The following is a 15,000-nucleotide window of genomic DNA, read 5'->3' as shown; positions in this document are numbered from 1 at the left end:
ACTGAACTGCTGCCTTCAATGGATAAAAATGTGCCTAAAAAATGAAAGAAATATAAATATGGATAAAAATGTGCCTAAAAGCGAAAGAAATATAAATATAACGAAAAATTCGCATAAATTAAAGGGTAAAAGCATGTAGTGGAAAGAATGTTTAAAATGCTAAGAAAATTAGTGTTTCTTTAAGAGAATGTGATATTGTCTTGGGAGCGGGCACGAATTGTTGTCTGCCCCTACAGTTTTTGCCGTGTGCCATGACTCCAATGTCTTTCTGCTCCGGTTGTTCGCTTTGTCAATGATTTTAGAATTGTTAAAGTCAATATCATGATTAAAAGTCCACGCGTGTTTTGCGACATTTGAGCCTTTAGTACAATGCTTTAAGTTCCTCATATGTTCCTTTCTCCTAGTAGTAAAGGATCTTTTAGTTTCGCCAATGTAGCTCCACGGGCAAGATGCGCATGGAATTTTATAGATGACATTGCACTGGTCGTCTTCGGCAGGTCGAAACTTAGGGATAGGGAAATGCTGCTGTAAAGTTTTAACTGGTCTGCTAGTGACTTGGATGTCGTGTTCCTTGAGGATTCTTGTGAGAGGTTCCGTGATGCCTTTGATGTAGGGAAGGACTGCAAAGTTGCGTCGGTTTGTTGGCTCAACCCATTTAAAAAACATACCAACCAACTCTTCTGGAGTAGGTGTAGGTGGTGGAGGCCTCGCTTTCTTTCTTATAACATCAGCAGCGATTTTTTTGGGATAGCCGTTGGAGTGTAAAGCGGCGCAAACACGAGCAGTTTCACGGGTCTTTCCAACTTGTGTGTTGGGGAGATTCAAAGCTCGATGCAGGAGTGTCTCAGCGGTGCTGATTTTATGTTTCCTGTCATGGTGTGAATGGAAGTCGAGATATCTATCCGTATGCGTGGGTTTGCGGTAGATGTCGACCAAAAGTTTTCCGTTATCGCGCGAAATGAGGGTGTCAAGAAAGGGTAGTTGGCCGTTGGACTCGTGTTCGATGGTGAAAGAAATATGCTGATCGATTGAGTTCAATGAATTGTGAAAGGAGGCAACAGCGTCGCTCTTAATAATGCAGAAACTGTCGTCTACATACCGCTTCCAAAATTTCGGCGAGACAGTAGTCGTGTTGATTGCTGTTTTTTCGATTTCTTCCATGCATAGGTTGGCTACTACAGGGCTGACGGGGCTACCCATAGCACAACCGTGGATTTGTTTATAGATGGTGTCATTGTAAACGAAGAAGTTATTGGACAGCACAAAATTCAATAAGGAAATTATGTCCTCGATGTCTAGGTTGGTTCTGGAATGGAGAGACAAATCGTCCTCTAATTTCTTCCTGATATAATCGCAAGCTTTGTCGACAGGGATGGCGGTGAATAGAGACACCACATCAAAGGAAACCATGGTTTCATCATCTTGGATGTTAACGTCGGCTATTTCGTTAGAGAACTCCTGTGAATTAGCAACTGAGAACCCATCACGATTTTGGATCGGTGCAAGGATGTCGGTGAGGAATTTAGAAGTGTTGTAAAGTGCAGAGCCAATGCAAGTCACGATAGGTCTGAGAGGGTAGCCATCTTTGTGGTGTTTGATAGAACCGCGGATCGCTGGTGGAATGCCGTCGGTAGATCTTAATTTAAAGTATGTATAGTCGTCAATCTTTTGTTGTCTCTTAAAGTTCAGGAGCGTCGCGTTCAATTCACGCTCGATTCGACCGAACGGAGATCTTGTGACAACTTCATAGGTACTTCGGTCGGCAAGGAGGGACTCCATTTTGCTGTCGTATTCTTCTCTATCCAACACAACGAGGCAATTTCCTTTGTCAGCTTTCATGATGACTCTGGAGCGGTCTTTCTTTAACGCATGTAAAGCTTTGCTTTCTTCTTTAGAGATGTTGTGATTAGGTAAAGAAGCCCTTTGGAGGATCGCAGCCGCAGAGGTTCGTATTTGATCTTTAGATTCAACAGGTAAATATGAGATAGAGGCTTCAATTTCGGCGACAAAGTCCTTAAAAGGAATTTTGGACGGCGTCGGGGCAAACTTCGGGCCTTTTTCCAAGAGCGAACGCTCGGAAGGAAGGAGTGGTTTCTTGGAGAGGTTAAAAACCCAATTGTTTTTATCCACGACATCAGTAGGACAGTTGTGGGAGGTTGTGGGAGGTCTTCAATTTCTTTCGCTTTTAGGCTTCACACATTTTTATCCGTTGAAGGCAGCAGTTCAGTCTGTCGAAAGCTCATAGTTTTCTCAAACCTTTTTACCAGAGAACGATTTTACTTTTTTCTTAATATGAATCCTGGTAACGGATCTTCAATATTTTTAAATATCTAGGTTTTTTACCTTAAGTTGAGTTACATGTCAGACTACTATAAGGTCAGACCACGACATAGGGAAAAAAAACTCAGAATTTTACATGGCCGCAAAGAGATATGAAAATACTCTTCCGTGTGAGAAAGTGTTTCACAAGTGAGCGCAGCGAACGAGTGAAATATTTTTCAACACGAGGGGAGAAAATTTGTATCTCCAAGAGGTCTATACCTGCCAACTTTTTCTGAGATATAGGCGTGGGAGTGGTGGGATTTTTGAAGTCGACACGATCATTTCCGAAGATTTCCGAAGACGTCCGAAGTCTTCCGAAGAAGTCCTAAGTCTGCCGAAGAAGTATAAACAAGTATAAACGCGTATAAACGCGAGCTCGCTCCCAGTGCGTTTCACTTCAAAAATCAGAGATCGCGAGGAAGGTATTGTCATTAATTTATTTATTTTATACATGGTTTTCGTTCCTTACATGGGTCTGAGTTAACATATTTTTTGGAAATTGTGTCAAGCAAGACGGCAACAACTCACATTTTCCAATCAGGCGTGAGAAATTGGCCCGCAAGCGTGAGCCGGCATGAGATCGAAGTTTTCAACGTGCAGGTGTAAGACTCACGCCTAAGGCGTGAGAGTTGGCAGGTATGGAGGTCATGTAATATTCTATTTATTATAATAATATTATAAACACCAATGAAATACTAAATCATTTCACGAAAGATAACGAAAGGGCCATTTTTTATATGTAACCATAGCAACAGTGATCTTTTCACCTTACATGTTGTCTTCACATATGAAGATATCATATGTTTTCGCATGAAAGATCACTTGGTATTTCATTGGTGTTTATATAAAACAGTCTTTTATTCAAGGAGACTTAACCCTTTCACCCCCGTGGGGTTCCCCATTGACGAGTGAAATCATCTGGCGTTAGACAGAGTAAAATCTATAAGTGGCACTCTTGGGAGTGAAAGGGTTAATGGGGACATAGTTTTTGAGTGAATCTAGCTGTTGTTAACCCTTTCACCCCCCGTGGGGTTCCCCATTCACGAGTAAAATCGTCTGGTGTTAGGTAGAGTAAAATCTATAAGTGGCACTCTTGGGAGTGAAAGGGTTAATAGTCTAACCATTTGCACATGTAATTACAAAGGAACCACTTTCTCCTCAGTTATTCAACAGTTCAGCTTAGGTTAACAACTCCAGCCTCCCACACAGTTCAGTATGATACAAATAACCAAGCAAAGCAAGCAAAACCAGAGAAACTGCAAAATTACTTTTGACTGACACCTACTTTGAAACCTCTCTTTATCTTGTGAATAAATTTGAGGCAATACTCAATTGCCTTATCATTCTCATTAACTGATGTTGCTTTGGTATAAATTTGACTAGCTCTAAAACACTGATCTATGGACCTAGGACTTTGATCGAGGACTTTGCCGAGTGCTGGAACATGTAGATGTAGACAAAAGAAAGATTGTTATCCTGATTAGGCCTTGTTGATTAGCCTTTACGCATTGTTATGTTCGCTTTGTTCTTTTGTTTTATGGACGTTATAAATTATTCCGGATCCGGTATATGAAAGACAAGCCAAGATGATGCAACGTACAAATAAATAGTCAAAAGGCACCAATCATGTTATTACATTTTAAAATACCTTCGATGTAGGTTCAATCTGCAATTGAAATCGTATTTTTAAAACATCAAGAGGTTGAACTAACAGTCGAGTTGACATTCCAGACAAAGATCCGCAAAAACCACACTGAAGAGAGGATAACGCTTTGGCTTCACTTTTGCGATTGGGGTCAAATCCGACCATATCCGCATTAAAACCATGCTTTCAACACCATTTAAAAATAAGAAGTAGTAAATCACAAACACAGAAAGCAACAACAATCAAGAGCGACTTTCAAGTGAAGCTATACCGGGGTATGACTTTGGCCGCCATAGCTGAAAGTAGGATGGGAGACTTGGCTCTAAGGTTATTCCCGCGGGATTTAAAATAGATCACGTGATAATATTACAAGTGTTTAATTGGTGAAACGTTTGATAATTTAGCTTTTAGAAAAGTGTCGTCTGTGGTGGCTTCTATTCGTTAAGATTAACTCTTTAAATCATGATTTTCCGTGTCTGCTTAGGACTTCGTTTGCAACGTGAAGAATGACTACTCCAACAAAAGGAAGAAGTAAGCGCGCCCTTCCTAGTGTCCCTATTCAAAGGGCAGCGAGTACCGATCGCATAGATACAGGAACGCCGAAATCTCGTTCTCTCTCCAAGAAACTTGATTTTGAGAATTCTTCTGTTGATGCGATAAGGAATAGGAAGTGTTCTTCAAACCGGCCGCAACAGCCAAAGAGCGTCCCAGGTACAGATACGACGCTGCGATCAAAGTTGAGTTCCAGAAGGAAAGATCCATCTTCGAGTGAAAGTGGTTCAAACGCTAGTACCCCATGCGATTCTCCGAAAGAAACACGGAAAGCGGCTGTGGCTCCTACGGTTGCAAAAATGGTCGATAAATTCTCGTCTGGTTCTAAGGAAACAATTTCATTGGGAAGAATAGATACAAAAGAAGATCAAGTGAACACAGAAAAAAAGATCGCGCGTGTTCTTCCGATGACACCTTGGTTTCTTGAGGCACATATCTCACAGCCGGAAAATGAGCAGGAGCTGATCTCAAAGAACGACGGGGAATTAATAGATTTGAAAATTACTGAACTGAAATCTACTATGGGAGATGACAACAACCAAATTGAAACAAAAGGCACTCTTACGCCTTCAGGGAACAAAAACATTTTCGATGGTCTTCAGTCGAAATTGGCTGGTACGCCGTCATTCACCAAAACAACTCCGCAACAACCACTTGTTGACGATGCGGAAGGCTCAAGTATACGGGTCGGAGTCAGAGTTCGACCTTTGTTACCAAGGTAAACAGTTTTTCAAATTCTGCGTTTTTGATGCATCTCTACGACGTTGTAAGACTTAACAAGAATCGCAAGTTGCTGTCAAACAACTTTTTATCGGCTAGTTTATATTAAGTTGTTATACGATAATGAGGTTGTTTGTTTTCAGTTCTTGTTTTTCATGATCAAAGTGAGAAAGTTTGGACAACATTGAAACGAATGCGCTTTATATTGCACTTAAACGCAATGCTCTCGAGATTGCGATACATTTGAGTTAATTGTTTTTAGGGTTTTTCCAGTCCATTGTTTTCCACACATCCGTATTTTCACCGATCAAAATCAAATGGTAGCAACGTTTGTTTGAACGTACTAAGGTTGTAAAACACGCCTTGTAGTCTGGGTCGACGTCAGGTAAAGGTGTACTTTGTGAACAGGTGTACACAACCTTTTTTGTCTTTTTTTTTACGAATGAGAATTGCTAGCCATTGAAACTCGTATGTGAAGGAAACGTCCCAAAGGACAAAAAACAAATTCAGTTATTGACCTGCGAGGTACTTTGTTGACATAATCAACATTCTTGCGAAATGACGACAAAAATTTAAAGACCCGTATTCATTACATATTGCATTGGATTATTAAAAAGATGATCAAGTACTTTGTTCGTTTTGCAAAAGGAGTCACTAGCAGAATTGGCTGCTAGAGATCAAGTACATTTAATCTCTGATAAACAATAGGTTTCTATGTTTCTATATTATGTGACATTTTTTGGTGGGCTATGTGAGTTATGGTGTATGGTGTGAAATTATAATTATTCCCCTTTTCAATGATCTTGTATTCAAGTGTTTTACAGAAATTTAATATGTTAACAACTTGACATGACAAAGCAGCCAGAACAGAACAAATCAGGCATATGATTTTTATTGTTATTATTGTTCTTTTACACTGGTGAACATTGAATTTAACAATATCGCCTCCAGTGTTCTGGCTGATTAGTTTTTTTCTGTCATTGACAATACATGTACATGTAATTGCTGCCTCCTTCTTGTTCTGAAGTGAAGTCCACTTATTCAGCACACTCCCCTCAGGGCTTTTTGGGATTAATTTACAATAATTAGGCCTCAATGCCTGTTACACAGTTTACACTGAAAATATGGAAACTATTAGATGCCCCCAACCTCAACAAGGTCAGGCCACAACATAGTCAACGTAGCCGTTCTACAGCATGAACAACAGCAGCATTTTATTGAACCCCATCACAAGTTAGAAATGGTTTATTATGCTACTCTGGTTTAGGGAGTTACATGGTTGTAGCTTAAAAAGTTTTAAAAGTTAAAGTTCAAAAACGGTAATGTTTTTACACTCCTGTCAGCTGCCAGTGTCTTTATCAGGGGTGATCAAGAGTCGTCACAAGAGTCCTATAGATAATGATTTCAACCCAAGAGTTACATTCGTTATATATCACCAGTTGGCAGTGGTTCCTGTATTCTATGGTTATTTCATGCCAATTGTGTGGTTCGTTTGATAAACACTCTGACAAAGCATACTTTTCCTTTTTGCAAAAAAAGAGCTTTTTGATGCTCTTTTAAATGTGTCTCAAAGTCATGTTTGGTCACAGACATTCTTTGGGCTTCTTCACACGTTCCTCCCCCTGACTTACCAAGTCATTTTTTTAATGAAGGACATAATATAAACAATTTCAAAAAGAATTTGAAGAAGCATATGAACATTTATTAGCATACAATTAATAAATGTAGTAAAAATTTCGTACTAGTTTTTACAGTGCGACACGCCTTACTGTAACTACCCAACAAACTTTCACATTTGACAATTACGTGTAAGTACGTCAACTCAAACAATCCATTCAATGGTGTTCAACACACAACCGTGTGAACTTTGCAAGGAGGGGTGACTGTCAATCACATTCGCACACCCTGATCATGATTGGCGTATAAGTTTTAAAAACTTTGTTAGGTGGTCACGGCACGTCGCACTGTAATATTGTACCAGTTTGATATAATTCTTTTTTCATTACAAGTTTGTTTATTTTTTTAAGGGAACCTTTAAAAAGGGATAACCTCAAGGTTCTCCTTTTCAAGTCAATTTGAATAAAGTATTACACGTATTATTATTATTGTTATTATTAAATTTATTACTGGTATTGTCATTATAAATGAAAAACTACTTCCCTTCAATGGCTGTTTGCCCACTATTTAAAGGAACCAATCAGCATTGACTAATTGTGTTGTGTATAGTCAATCACATGCTGTGAAAGAGTGCAATATAAAACATGAGTTTACCCAAAACTGGAAAACAGCCTCTGATTGGTCCATAATCCAGACGTATGTGGGGGAGGAATGCATGACAAAGCCCTAAGAACGTCTGAGAGGCTAGTGTCCTCATGGCCCTAATGTATGCTCCCATGATGAAGACAGTAGAGCAGTAGGCACAGAAAGGAGAGCAAGAAAATTACATAATGGATATATGCGTTCTTTTCCTCAGTAAGCAAAAACCAAATTTCTGTGTGAGATTAATTGATGGGATTTCGAAGATGGGCTCCTCCAAATTTTTCATAGGTGGTACCACAACATTAATAACTTGGGAACGTGAGGTCAAACCTGCACTCTTAATTTAATTCTGTTCATTTTTTCATTTTGCAATGATAGTATAAATATCCAAGTACCGGTAACAGCTTGTCAACTGCTATTTTTCTTTCACAGGGAAGAAAATGACCCAAATGTTAGACATTGCATTTCTATGAAAGACAACAAGACAATAATAACCTCTGATTCCGGGATGGAATTTGAGTTTGTTTATGACTATTCAATATGGTCATGTGATCCAAAGCACCCTGATTTTGTTAATCAGGAGAAGCTTTATGAATTGATGGGACAGCCTCTTTTGAACAGTGCTTTCCAAGGATACAATACCTGCCTTTTTGCTTATGGCCAGGTACTGATTATATGCAGAAATAGTTGTGAATGATACAGTCAACTCTCTCTAAGATGGACACCATCGTGACCGGCCTCAGCTGTTCGTCTTAGAGAGGTGTCCGGCTTATAGAGCATGATCGACATAACATGACCCCAGGAATTTTGTGATAATAATGCTGAACCTGTGCACATTGAATACCCGTCTGTTTAAAATTTTTTTTAAAGTTATTTACTTGAACGAAACCTACCTGTTTTAGTTTACAATACAATTCGGTTGTTACCTCCAAGTAATTTTTTGATTAGGACAATGACTGATTTCATTTTCACTTGTACTGTATGTATTCCAGCAGCAAGATAAGAGCTGTCAGTTAAACGTCTGGTGTTAAAAAGAGTCATATACAATAATTTTTCCTCCCTAAATCGTAATTTGCGGTCACATTCAGCACCTCACAATTGTCCATTGACGATTTCAAAGTGTCCATTGTCCGTCTTATGGAGGTGTCCATCTTATAGAGAGTTTGGTTATAGTAAAATGAGTAAGAAATGGCTGGGACCAGCACCAGCTGTCCGTCTTACAGAGGTGTCCGTTAAGAGAGAGTTGACTGTATTTACATATTTTGGTCAAACTGTTATAATCTCATTATATTATTGGGAAAAGATTGTATTTTCCCTTTGTACCTGCAGGAAATCATCCCATCTTAACCCATTGACCCCTGAGAGTGACACTTAATCGATTTTACTCTGTGTAAAGCCTGACGATTTTACTCGTCAGTGAGGGGTGGCACGCCGGAGTCAATAGGTTCCTCTCACCTGTTTTGTCCCGTTGAGCATCGGTATCTGAAATTGCTTTTTAAATTATTCCACAGCAAGAATTCCATTAGTGTGGCCCTGTTTAGTAAATTTGCATTCTTTCATACGTTAAGACTGCCCAATCAGATAACAAAGAAGACGTCTCTGACGTGTCCGCTCTAAAGAATGTGAATTCATTAAATTAGGTCACCTTTTTGAAATGGTTGCTCTAAAACTACAGTAGAAACATTCTACATTACAAATTTTCTCACATTATTTCAATCTTTTTTTACCCTTTCAGACAGGATCTGGGAAATCTTACAGGTAAGGCCATAGTATTTTGTCATTGCTACATGTACCATTTGCCAGCTACGTACCACAAGGTACTCGGGGGTCAGGGTGGCTTAGTGGTTATCTGTTGGGCCTCCCACCACTGCAAGCCGGGGTTCAACTCTTGCCTCGGCCAGCATGTGGGCTGAGTTTCAGTCGATCTCAACCTGACTCAAGGGTTTTTCTCCAGGTACTCTGGTTTTCCTCCCTCATCAAAATCGATTCACAGCTAATTAACATCTAGCTGTGGTGCTGTGCTCCGAGATCAAACATGGACTGTATAGCGGCAGCCAGAGGCGCCTTTGTATGCTTTCAGCCCGATGTCGTGAGCCGCGCCCTTCGCAGTTCAGTCCTCGACTGCAAGTAAGGGTGATTAGCACTAGCAATATTTATTTATATTTATTCATTTAACTTTTTTTCATTTTTGCAAGCTTAAGTTCCTCAGGCTAGAGGAATCAAGCATTTTAAATAGATAAGGCTCATAACACATTAGGAAAAAACAGCAAGCTGTTGAAAACATTAATACCAGTACAAGATCAAGCTAGCCTTGACAAACTTTCGCTTTATTTTGTTACATATCTTAATGGATGGCATTTACAGTCTCCCATCTTTGCCAGTTCATTGGATCAAGAACTGAAATCCTGCTGACTTTTTATCTTCAGTAGTTAGCAGATACAGTGGTTTGAGGAGGGTGTCTTGAAAACAAAGACCCCTAAGATCCCTAAGACCTTAAGCCTAAAAACCACACCAGCTTAGGCTTAGGCCTAGGCCTGGTTTTTAGGCTAAGGGTCTTAGGGTCTTAAGGGTCTTTGTTTTTAAGACACCTGTTTGAATAAGTACCGACAGCAGACGTGGTAGTGTTGGCTGGCTACTTCATTCAGAGAAGTAGGCTACATTTGTCCCCTAAATTGAAGCAATTCAGGTTTTTGATAATTGCATTTGATTCCTTTACAAAAAGGAGTTATGTAGTAACAACAGTCTGGACAGCATCTGTATGGAGTAAACTAAGACATTAGTACCCCAAATTGTCCCAGTGTAGCCATTAGGCCTTACTTTGAAAAAGGCATCCATATATTTTAATGTCACATGTATCATTGCCTTTTGAGGAGCAAAAAGAAGCAATGAAAAAAACAATAACCTTAATGCTTTCCCTGATTTATTTCAGTGTCATGGGTCAAGGTGATGATCGTGGCATTTTGCCAAGATTCTGTGAGGAACTTTTTGAGCGAATCAAATGTTGGAAGGAGGTACATACTCACATGTACATGTACATTGGGATGAGTTTGAAATAACTTTACCATCTCACCAGTTTCCCTTTTATGAATTAAACAAGACAATCCAGCAAATTGGCAATATAGTTGCAAGTTAGAATTTCTTATGTTGTCTTTCTTCATGATTATACAATATTCTCAAAATCTGGTAAAACTGAAGAACAGCTCACCTCCACCAATGGTCAACTGTCAGCTGACCGAATTTACCAATGCGTATAATTATTACCAACAGGTTACCAACAAGTTACTGACAGTCGGCAAGAGGCCGACAAAACATTAGACAAATACATACTTTCCATAGGCACTGTTTTGCTTCAAGCTCAGATTAAACTGAAACAACATTCATCAAAAGCATTTTGAATCGCACTATAATTCATTGCAAACTGGCATGTAATTCCATTTCATGTATGTCTACACAATGCTGATGTTCATGCTTTCTATTTTCATGTAGTACGCAAGAAAAGCAGTAGACATCAATTCAATGATTTTCATTTATTCAAGAGGCAAAACTTTTAATTATTAATTGTAGTCACTTGAAACAAAGAAATAACACCTAAACTTTGTGAATGGTGTATTCTTTATGAACTTGTTTACATGATAATATATTTTGCATGTGCTTGTGTATTCTTTAGTATGAGCTTGTTTAGGTAATAATTGATTTTTCGTTTGTTTGAACAACGTGAAATTTGTAGTGATTTAGTGAAGAAAACTGTCAGTGGACATTTGGCCTACAGTCTTTCAACTGTCCACAAAAGGCCATTTCCGAGTTCATGTCTGCCTCCTCGTCAAAGCGAGTTTAAGTCCAAAGTTTTTGTAATGGTAATTACTTCTACTTTACATATGAATGAAAACTAATTTGCATATGAAAAGCTTCTCACTTAGACTTGCTTTGAAGAGGAGGCAGACATTAACTCAGACATGGCTTATTGGTCCACTGTGAGACAACTGTCAGTTTACTTTCAGTCGACAGTCAACTGACTGCCGGTGGATGTGAGCTACAACTTCTTCAATTTTACCCAAAATCTTAAAGCCAGAAATTTTTTATACAGTTAAGGTTTATTTAAAACAGTTGTCAATTTAAAAGTACAGGTAAACTGCAAAATTAATGATTTTTATTAACTGCTTTTTGATTATGATTAATAAATTTTATTGTAAAAATTTAATGTTAAGAGACAAAGAGTAATATCAGCATACTGCTGATTTTCTATGTTGAGTACACTAAGTGCATTGCTTGTGACTTTCTTACAGCTTCAGTTCACAGTGGAAATAAGCTACTTTGAAATCTACAATGAGAAGATTCATGACTTGTTGGCTCCTAGTAAGAAGAAAGATAACAAGAGAGTACAGGTTAGAGTGCAAAGTTTCTGAATTTTGCCTTTTAATCCTGACTGCTTGTCATAAGAAACTCAGTACAGTTGAAATTTATTTATAATTTGCTTGTTTAACTTGTCAACGAAACAAAATGAAAACTCTGGTTAACATCAGTATCTAGGCTACTAGCAGTCCACTTAGATTGAGCCAAGACACCTGCTACAGAAACAAAGGCATGTTAGCCAACCAGCCAACTCACCCTAATAGCTGTTTAGCTCTCCTGTGTTTCCGAGTCAGGTGCTAAGCTGAAGCTGACGACACATGAATCAACATGGTGCAACATTTGTTGCTCAGCATTTATATTATTGTTGAACCAATCATGTCCTCTTCTTCTTGCAACTACATGTAGAGTGATTTGCCTTAACAAGTTATGCCATTCAACCGATGGCAACTTGGTGCTTATTTCTTGTTGTAGTCTATTCCAGCATTTAACATAACATGATACAAATTCAACATTTCTTGAACAAGAACCGTAACATTAATTTGTTGATCAACAAATGTTGAACTGTGTGTGACCCACTTGACTCTGATGGTGTTGGGAACAATCTTGCATCAGTTAACATTGAACAAGTAGAGGGAATCCTCCTCTTATGCTCACATATTTGCTGACATGGTCATCTCTTTCTAATTTCACAAACAATAATTATAAGTTGGAAATCGTTGCAAAGCCAAGGTGGCCATGTAATTTGGGTGGCTGAAAAGCACTTTTAACCACCTGAAATTCAACTGAAACATTGAGGTTGAGAAGAGGTTTGAGGGCACGAAATTCCGTCTTAAAGAATATATCTCTATAGGGAAGGCAGATCATGTAAATTATGTACCAGTTAATGATAATTTTTGTAATGTTGTGATAACATTTCAGCTGAGAGTCAGAGAACATCCCATCCTGGGGCCATTCGTTCAAGATCTGTCCACGTTAGTACTTCAGCTACAGCAGTTTTGATTTACTCCCTTGTCTTAGTGAAAAATACCGTTAAAATGACCACTTAACAAATATTTGATTGCTTTAATTACCACAGGTACACTGCAAGCTCATATGCAGATGTTGAGGTGAGCAGTTTAAAGTTGGTTAGCCAATCAATTTTGTATCTACAGTATAAATAGTTTGGAATTTAAGTTTTACGTCGTGTTGAAATTTCTTTGTTTAACTTCAGTCTTGGCTGGCCGTTGGAAACAGCATCAGAGCGACAGCTGCCACAGGAATGAATGATAAGAGCAGCCGATCTCACTCAGTTTTTACTTTGGTCATGACCCAGACTAAGGTACAAAGGAATAATAATTTCATTTCTCAGAGGGGGGGGGGGGGGGGGAGACAGAGGGTGCAAAGGAGTATTAATTTTTTTCCTATCTTTGAACCACTAAGTTGCACTTGTAGCTTTATCCATGCTGGTATTAAGTTATGCCCAACTGCAACCAAGCCAAGGGCCTAAGGCTGCCAGAAGGAGCTGACTGCTGATAAAAACCACCACATCCAACTCATTTGTAATGATTGGGTACTCAGATGGGCTTTTCTCTTTAAAAGATACTGCAATTTAGACTTTGCTGCATTTTTTCAAATTTAACCACCTACAGCAAACTTTCTGACAACAGTACAAAGAACATTGTACCAGTTAGTTTTTGTTGTGTGGAAATGCTGGAAATGGCCTTGTGATGCTTTAAAAACCCACTTGTTTTGCCTTTTCTCAGGCAACTCTGGAAGCAATTGTCAAGCTGACCGCCTCAAAAAAGCAAAAGCCCTTTTGTTTCAACTCCTGCTTTGTCGTCTTTCCTATAGACTGAGATATTTGAAGACTCAGAGACACAAATGACCACCACAAGTAAAATCAATCTGATTGACTTGGCTGGTAGTGAAAGAGCAAGTCAAGTGTTGAACGACCAGGTCATCAAGACAGCGGAAGTAGCTGCTCTCAGACTCAAGGTAAAGAGGAGGAATTGTGATCTTCACGGACAAATTAAACTGTTTATGTCAAGACTCAAGCATTGTGATTATTTGTTGTAAGACATGTTCACGACATGTGCACACTAGCACTAACCTTGCTTTCTCAATGTTTTTTGATATTGGAGACTCTTGTACTTGTTTTCTCTTACACAGTCATGGTAGACTTCTGTTCACTCTTTTACCTGCTCAGTGCTAGCTCTTGATGTAATTTTTTCTTATGCTTCATCTTTCAGGAGGGTGGTAGTATAAATAAATCACTACATACTCTTGGCAAAGTGATCTCATTGCTTTCTGACAGGGAAACTTCTGCTAAAAAGAAAATGTACATACCTTACAGGGACTCCACCTTAACTTGGTAAGTTTTGGTGTTATAAAATTTTGAAGTTGTTTGTGAATGTCATTTTGTTTTAATCTTGAAAAGAAAAAAAAAGAACGAAAAATTGTTAAAATTAATGGTATCATTGTTGCTTCATAAATGCCCTTGTTTTTTTAGGTTGCTGAAGGACAGTTTGGGTGGAAATTCTAAAACAACCATGATAGCAAACATTAGCCCAGCAAGCACTTCCTTTGGAGAATCTTTGAGCACGTTACGATATCCTTTATAAAGACACGTAGTAACAAAAAAATTATTGAACTCTCTGTGGTAAATCGGCACCACCCAGTGGACATCAGTCTACCACTTCAGGCAAAAGAAGCTGAGTCAATTAATTTTATGACTTAAAACGAATATTCAATGCCTCTATCTCTTGTGAAAACTAATGTAGCCATGCCGAATTTTTATTTTATTATTATTTTTTTTGACATTCTAAATTGTATCAGCTATAACGAGATCAGCCTGTGATACTTTTTCCCTTACAAATTGTGCGAGGGCAGAGCATATAAAAAAATTATTATTTAACAATTATTCGGTGACCGCGCGTTGGGGATGAGATGGTAAATAGCCAACGAGGCGCATATTGGAAGAGCGTAGGATACATGTAGGTCTGGGTCGGGTGACAAAACAACGGGACGGAGAGTGGAGAGAGTGGAGACCGGAGACCCACCCAGTCCAGACCAATCTTACGCTCTTCTAATATGGCTTCTGATTCGTGTTTCGTGGTGACAACAACATCTATCCCTACAGTTCAAAGATATCGGAGATGTATTGTTTCGATGGT

The 15,000-nt window shown here is 38.8% G+C and overlaps 3 protein-coding genes across 4 annotated transcripts in view; 1 reads left to right on the top strand and 2 right to left on the bottom strand.

Moving 5' to 3' along the window:
* LOC138030592 (mitochondrial thiamine pyrophosphate carrier-like) overlaps nucleotides 1-4,271 on the bottom strand; it is a 25,804-nt gene extending 21,533 nt beyond the window's left edge. The window contains exon 1 of the mRNA XM_068878488.1: nucleotides 3,971-4,271. Within this exon, the coding sequence (XP_068734589.1) occupies nucleotides 3,971-4,132 (162 nt within the window). The 5' untranslated portion in view covers nucleotides 4,133-4,271. The remainder of the gene's footprint in view (nucleotides 1-3,970) is intronic.
* Nucleotides 99-1,448, bottom strand: LOC138030577 (uncharacterized). Its single transcript, XM_068878476.1, has one exon. The coding sequence runs from the start codon at nucleotides 1,408-1,410 to the stop codon at nucleotides 169-171; it is 1,242 nt and encodes a 413-aa protein (XP_068734577.1). The 5' UTR covers nucleotides 1,411-1,448; the 3' UTR covers nucleotides 99-168.
* A 95-nt stretch (nucleotides 4,272-4,366) lies between the features above and the next one.
* LOC138030566 (kinesin-like protein KIF14) overlaps nucleotides 4,367-15,000 on the top strand; it is a 33,119-nt gene continuing 22,485 nt past the window's right edge. Inside the window, exons 1-11 of one of the 2 annotated variants that reach the window (XM_068878464.1) lie at nucleotides 4,367-5,237; nucleotides 7,931-8,162; nucleotides 9,234-9,256; nucleotides 10,428-10,509; nucleotides 11,782-11,880; nucleotides 12,767-12,819; nucleotides 12,924-12,954; nucleotides 13,059-13,166; nucleotides 13,679-13,822; nucleotides 14,077-14,198; nucleotides 14,337-14,439. In XM_068878464.1, the coding sequence (XP_068734565.1) occupies nucleotides 4,474-5,237; nucleotides 7,931-8,162; nucleotides 9,234-9,256; nucleotides 10,428-10,509; nucleotides 11,782-11,880; nucleotides 12,767-12,819; nucleotides 12,924-12,954; nucleotides 13,059-13,166; nucleotides 13,679-13,822; nucleotides 14,077-14,198; nucleotides 14,337-14,439 (1,761 nt within the window). In that variant the 5' untranslated portion in view covers nucleotides 4,367-4,473. Of the gene's footprint in view, nucleotides 5,238-7,930; nucleotides 8,163-9,233; nucleotides 9,257-9,452; nucleotides 9,626-10,427; nucleotides 10,510-11,781; nucleotides 11,881-12,766; nucleotides 12,820-12,923; nucleotides 12,955-13,058; nucleotides 13,167-13,678; nucleotides 13,823-14,076; nucleotides 14,199-14,336; nucleotides 14,440-15,000 lie in introns of those variants that run through there. The other variant, XM_068878468.1, reaches the window with a different exon arrangement.

Source organism: Montipora capricornis, chromosome 2 (genome assembly GCF_036669925.1).
Source record: "Montipora capricornis isolate CH-2021 chromosome 2, ASM3666992v2, whole genome shotgun sequence".
NCBI lineage: Eukaryota > Metazoa > Cnidaria > Anthozoa > Scleractinia > Acroporidae > Montipora > Montipora capricornis.
This window is presented reverse-complemented; position numbering and strand designations above follow the sequence as displayed.

Bases quoted from the DNA above. Each gene is read 5' to 3' on its own strand.
- LOC138030577 (XM_068878476.1), bottom strand. From the start codon at position 1,410: ATGGTTTCCTTTGATGTGGTGTCTCTATTCACCGCCATCCCTGTCGAC.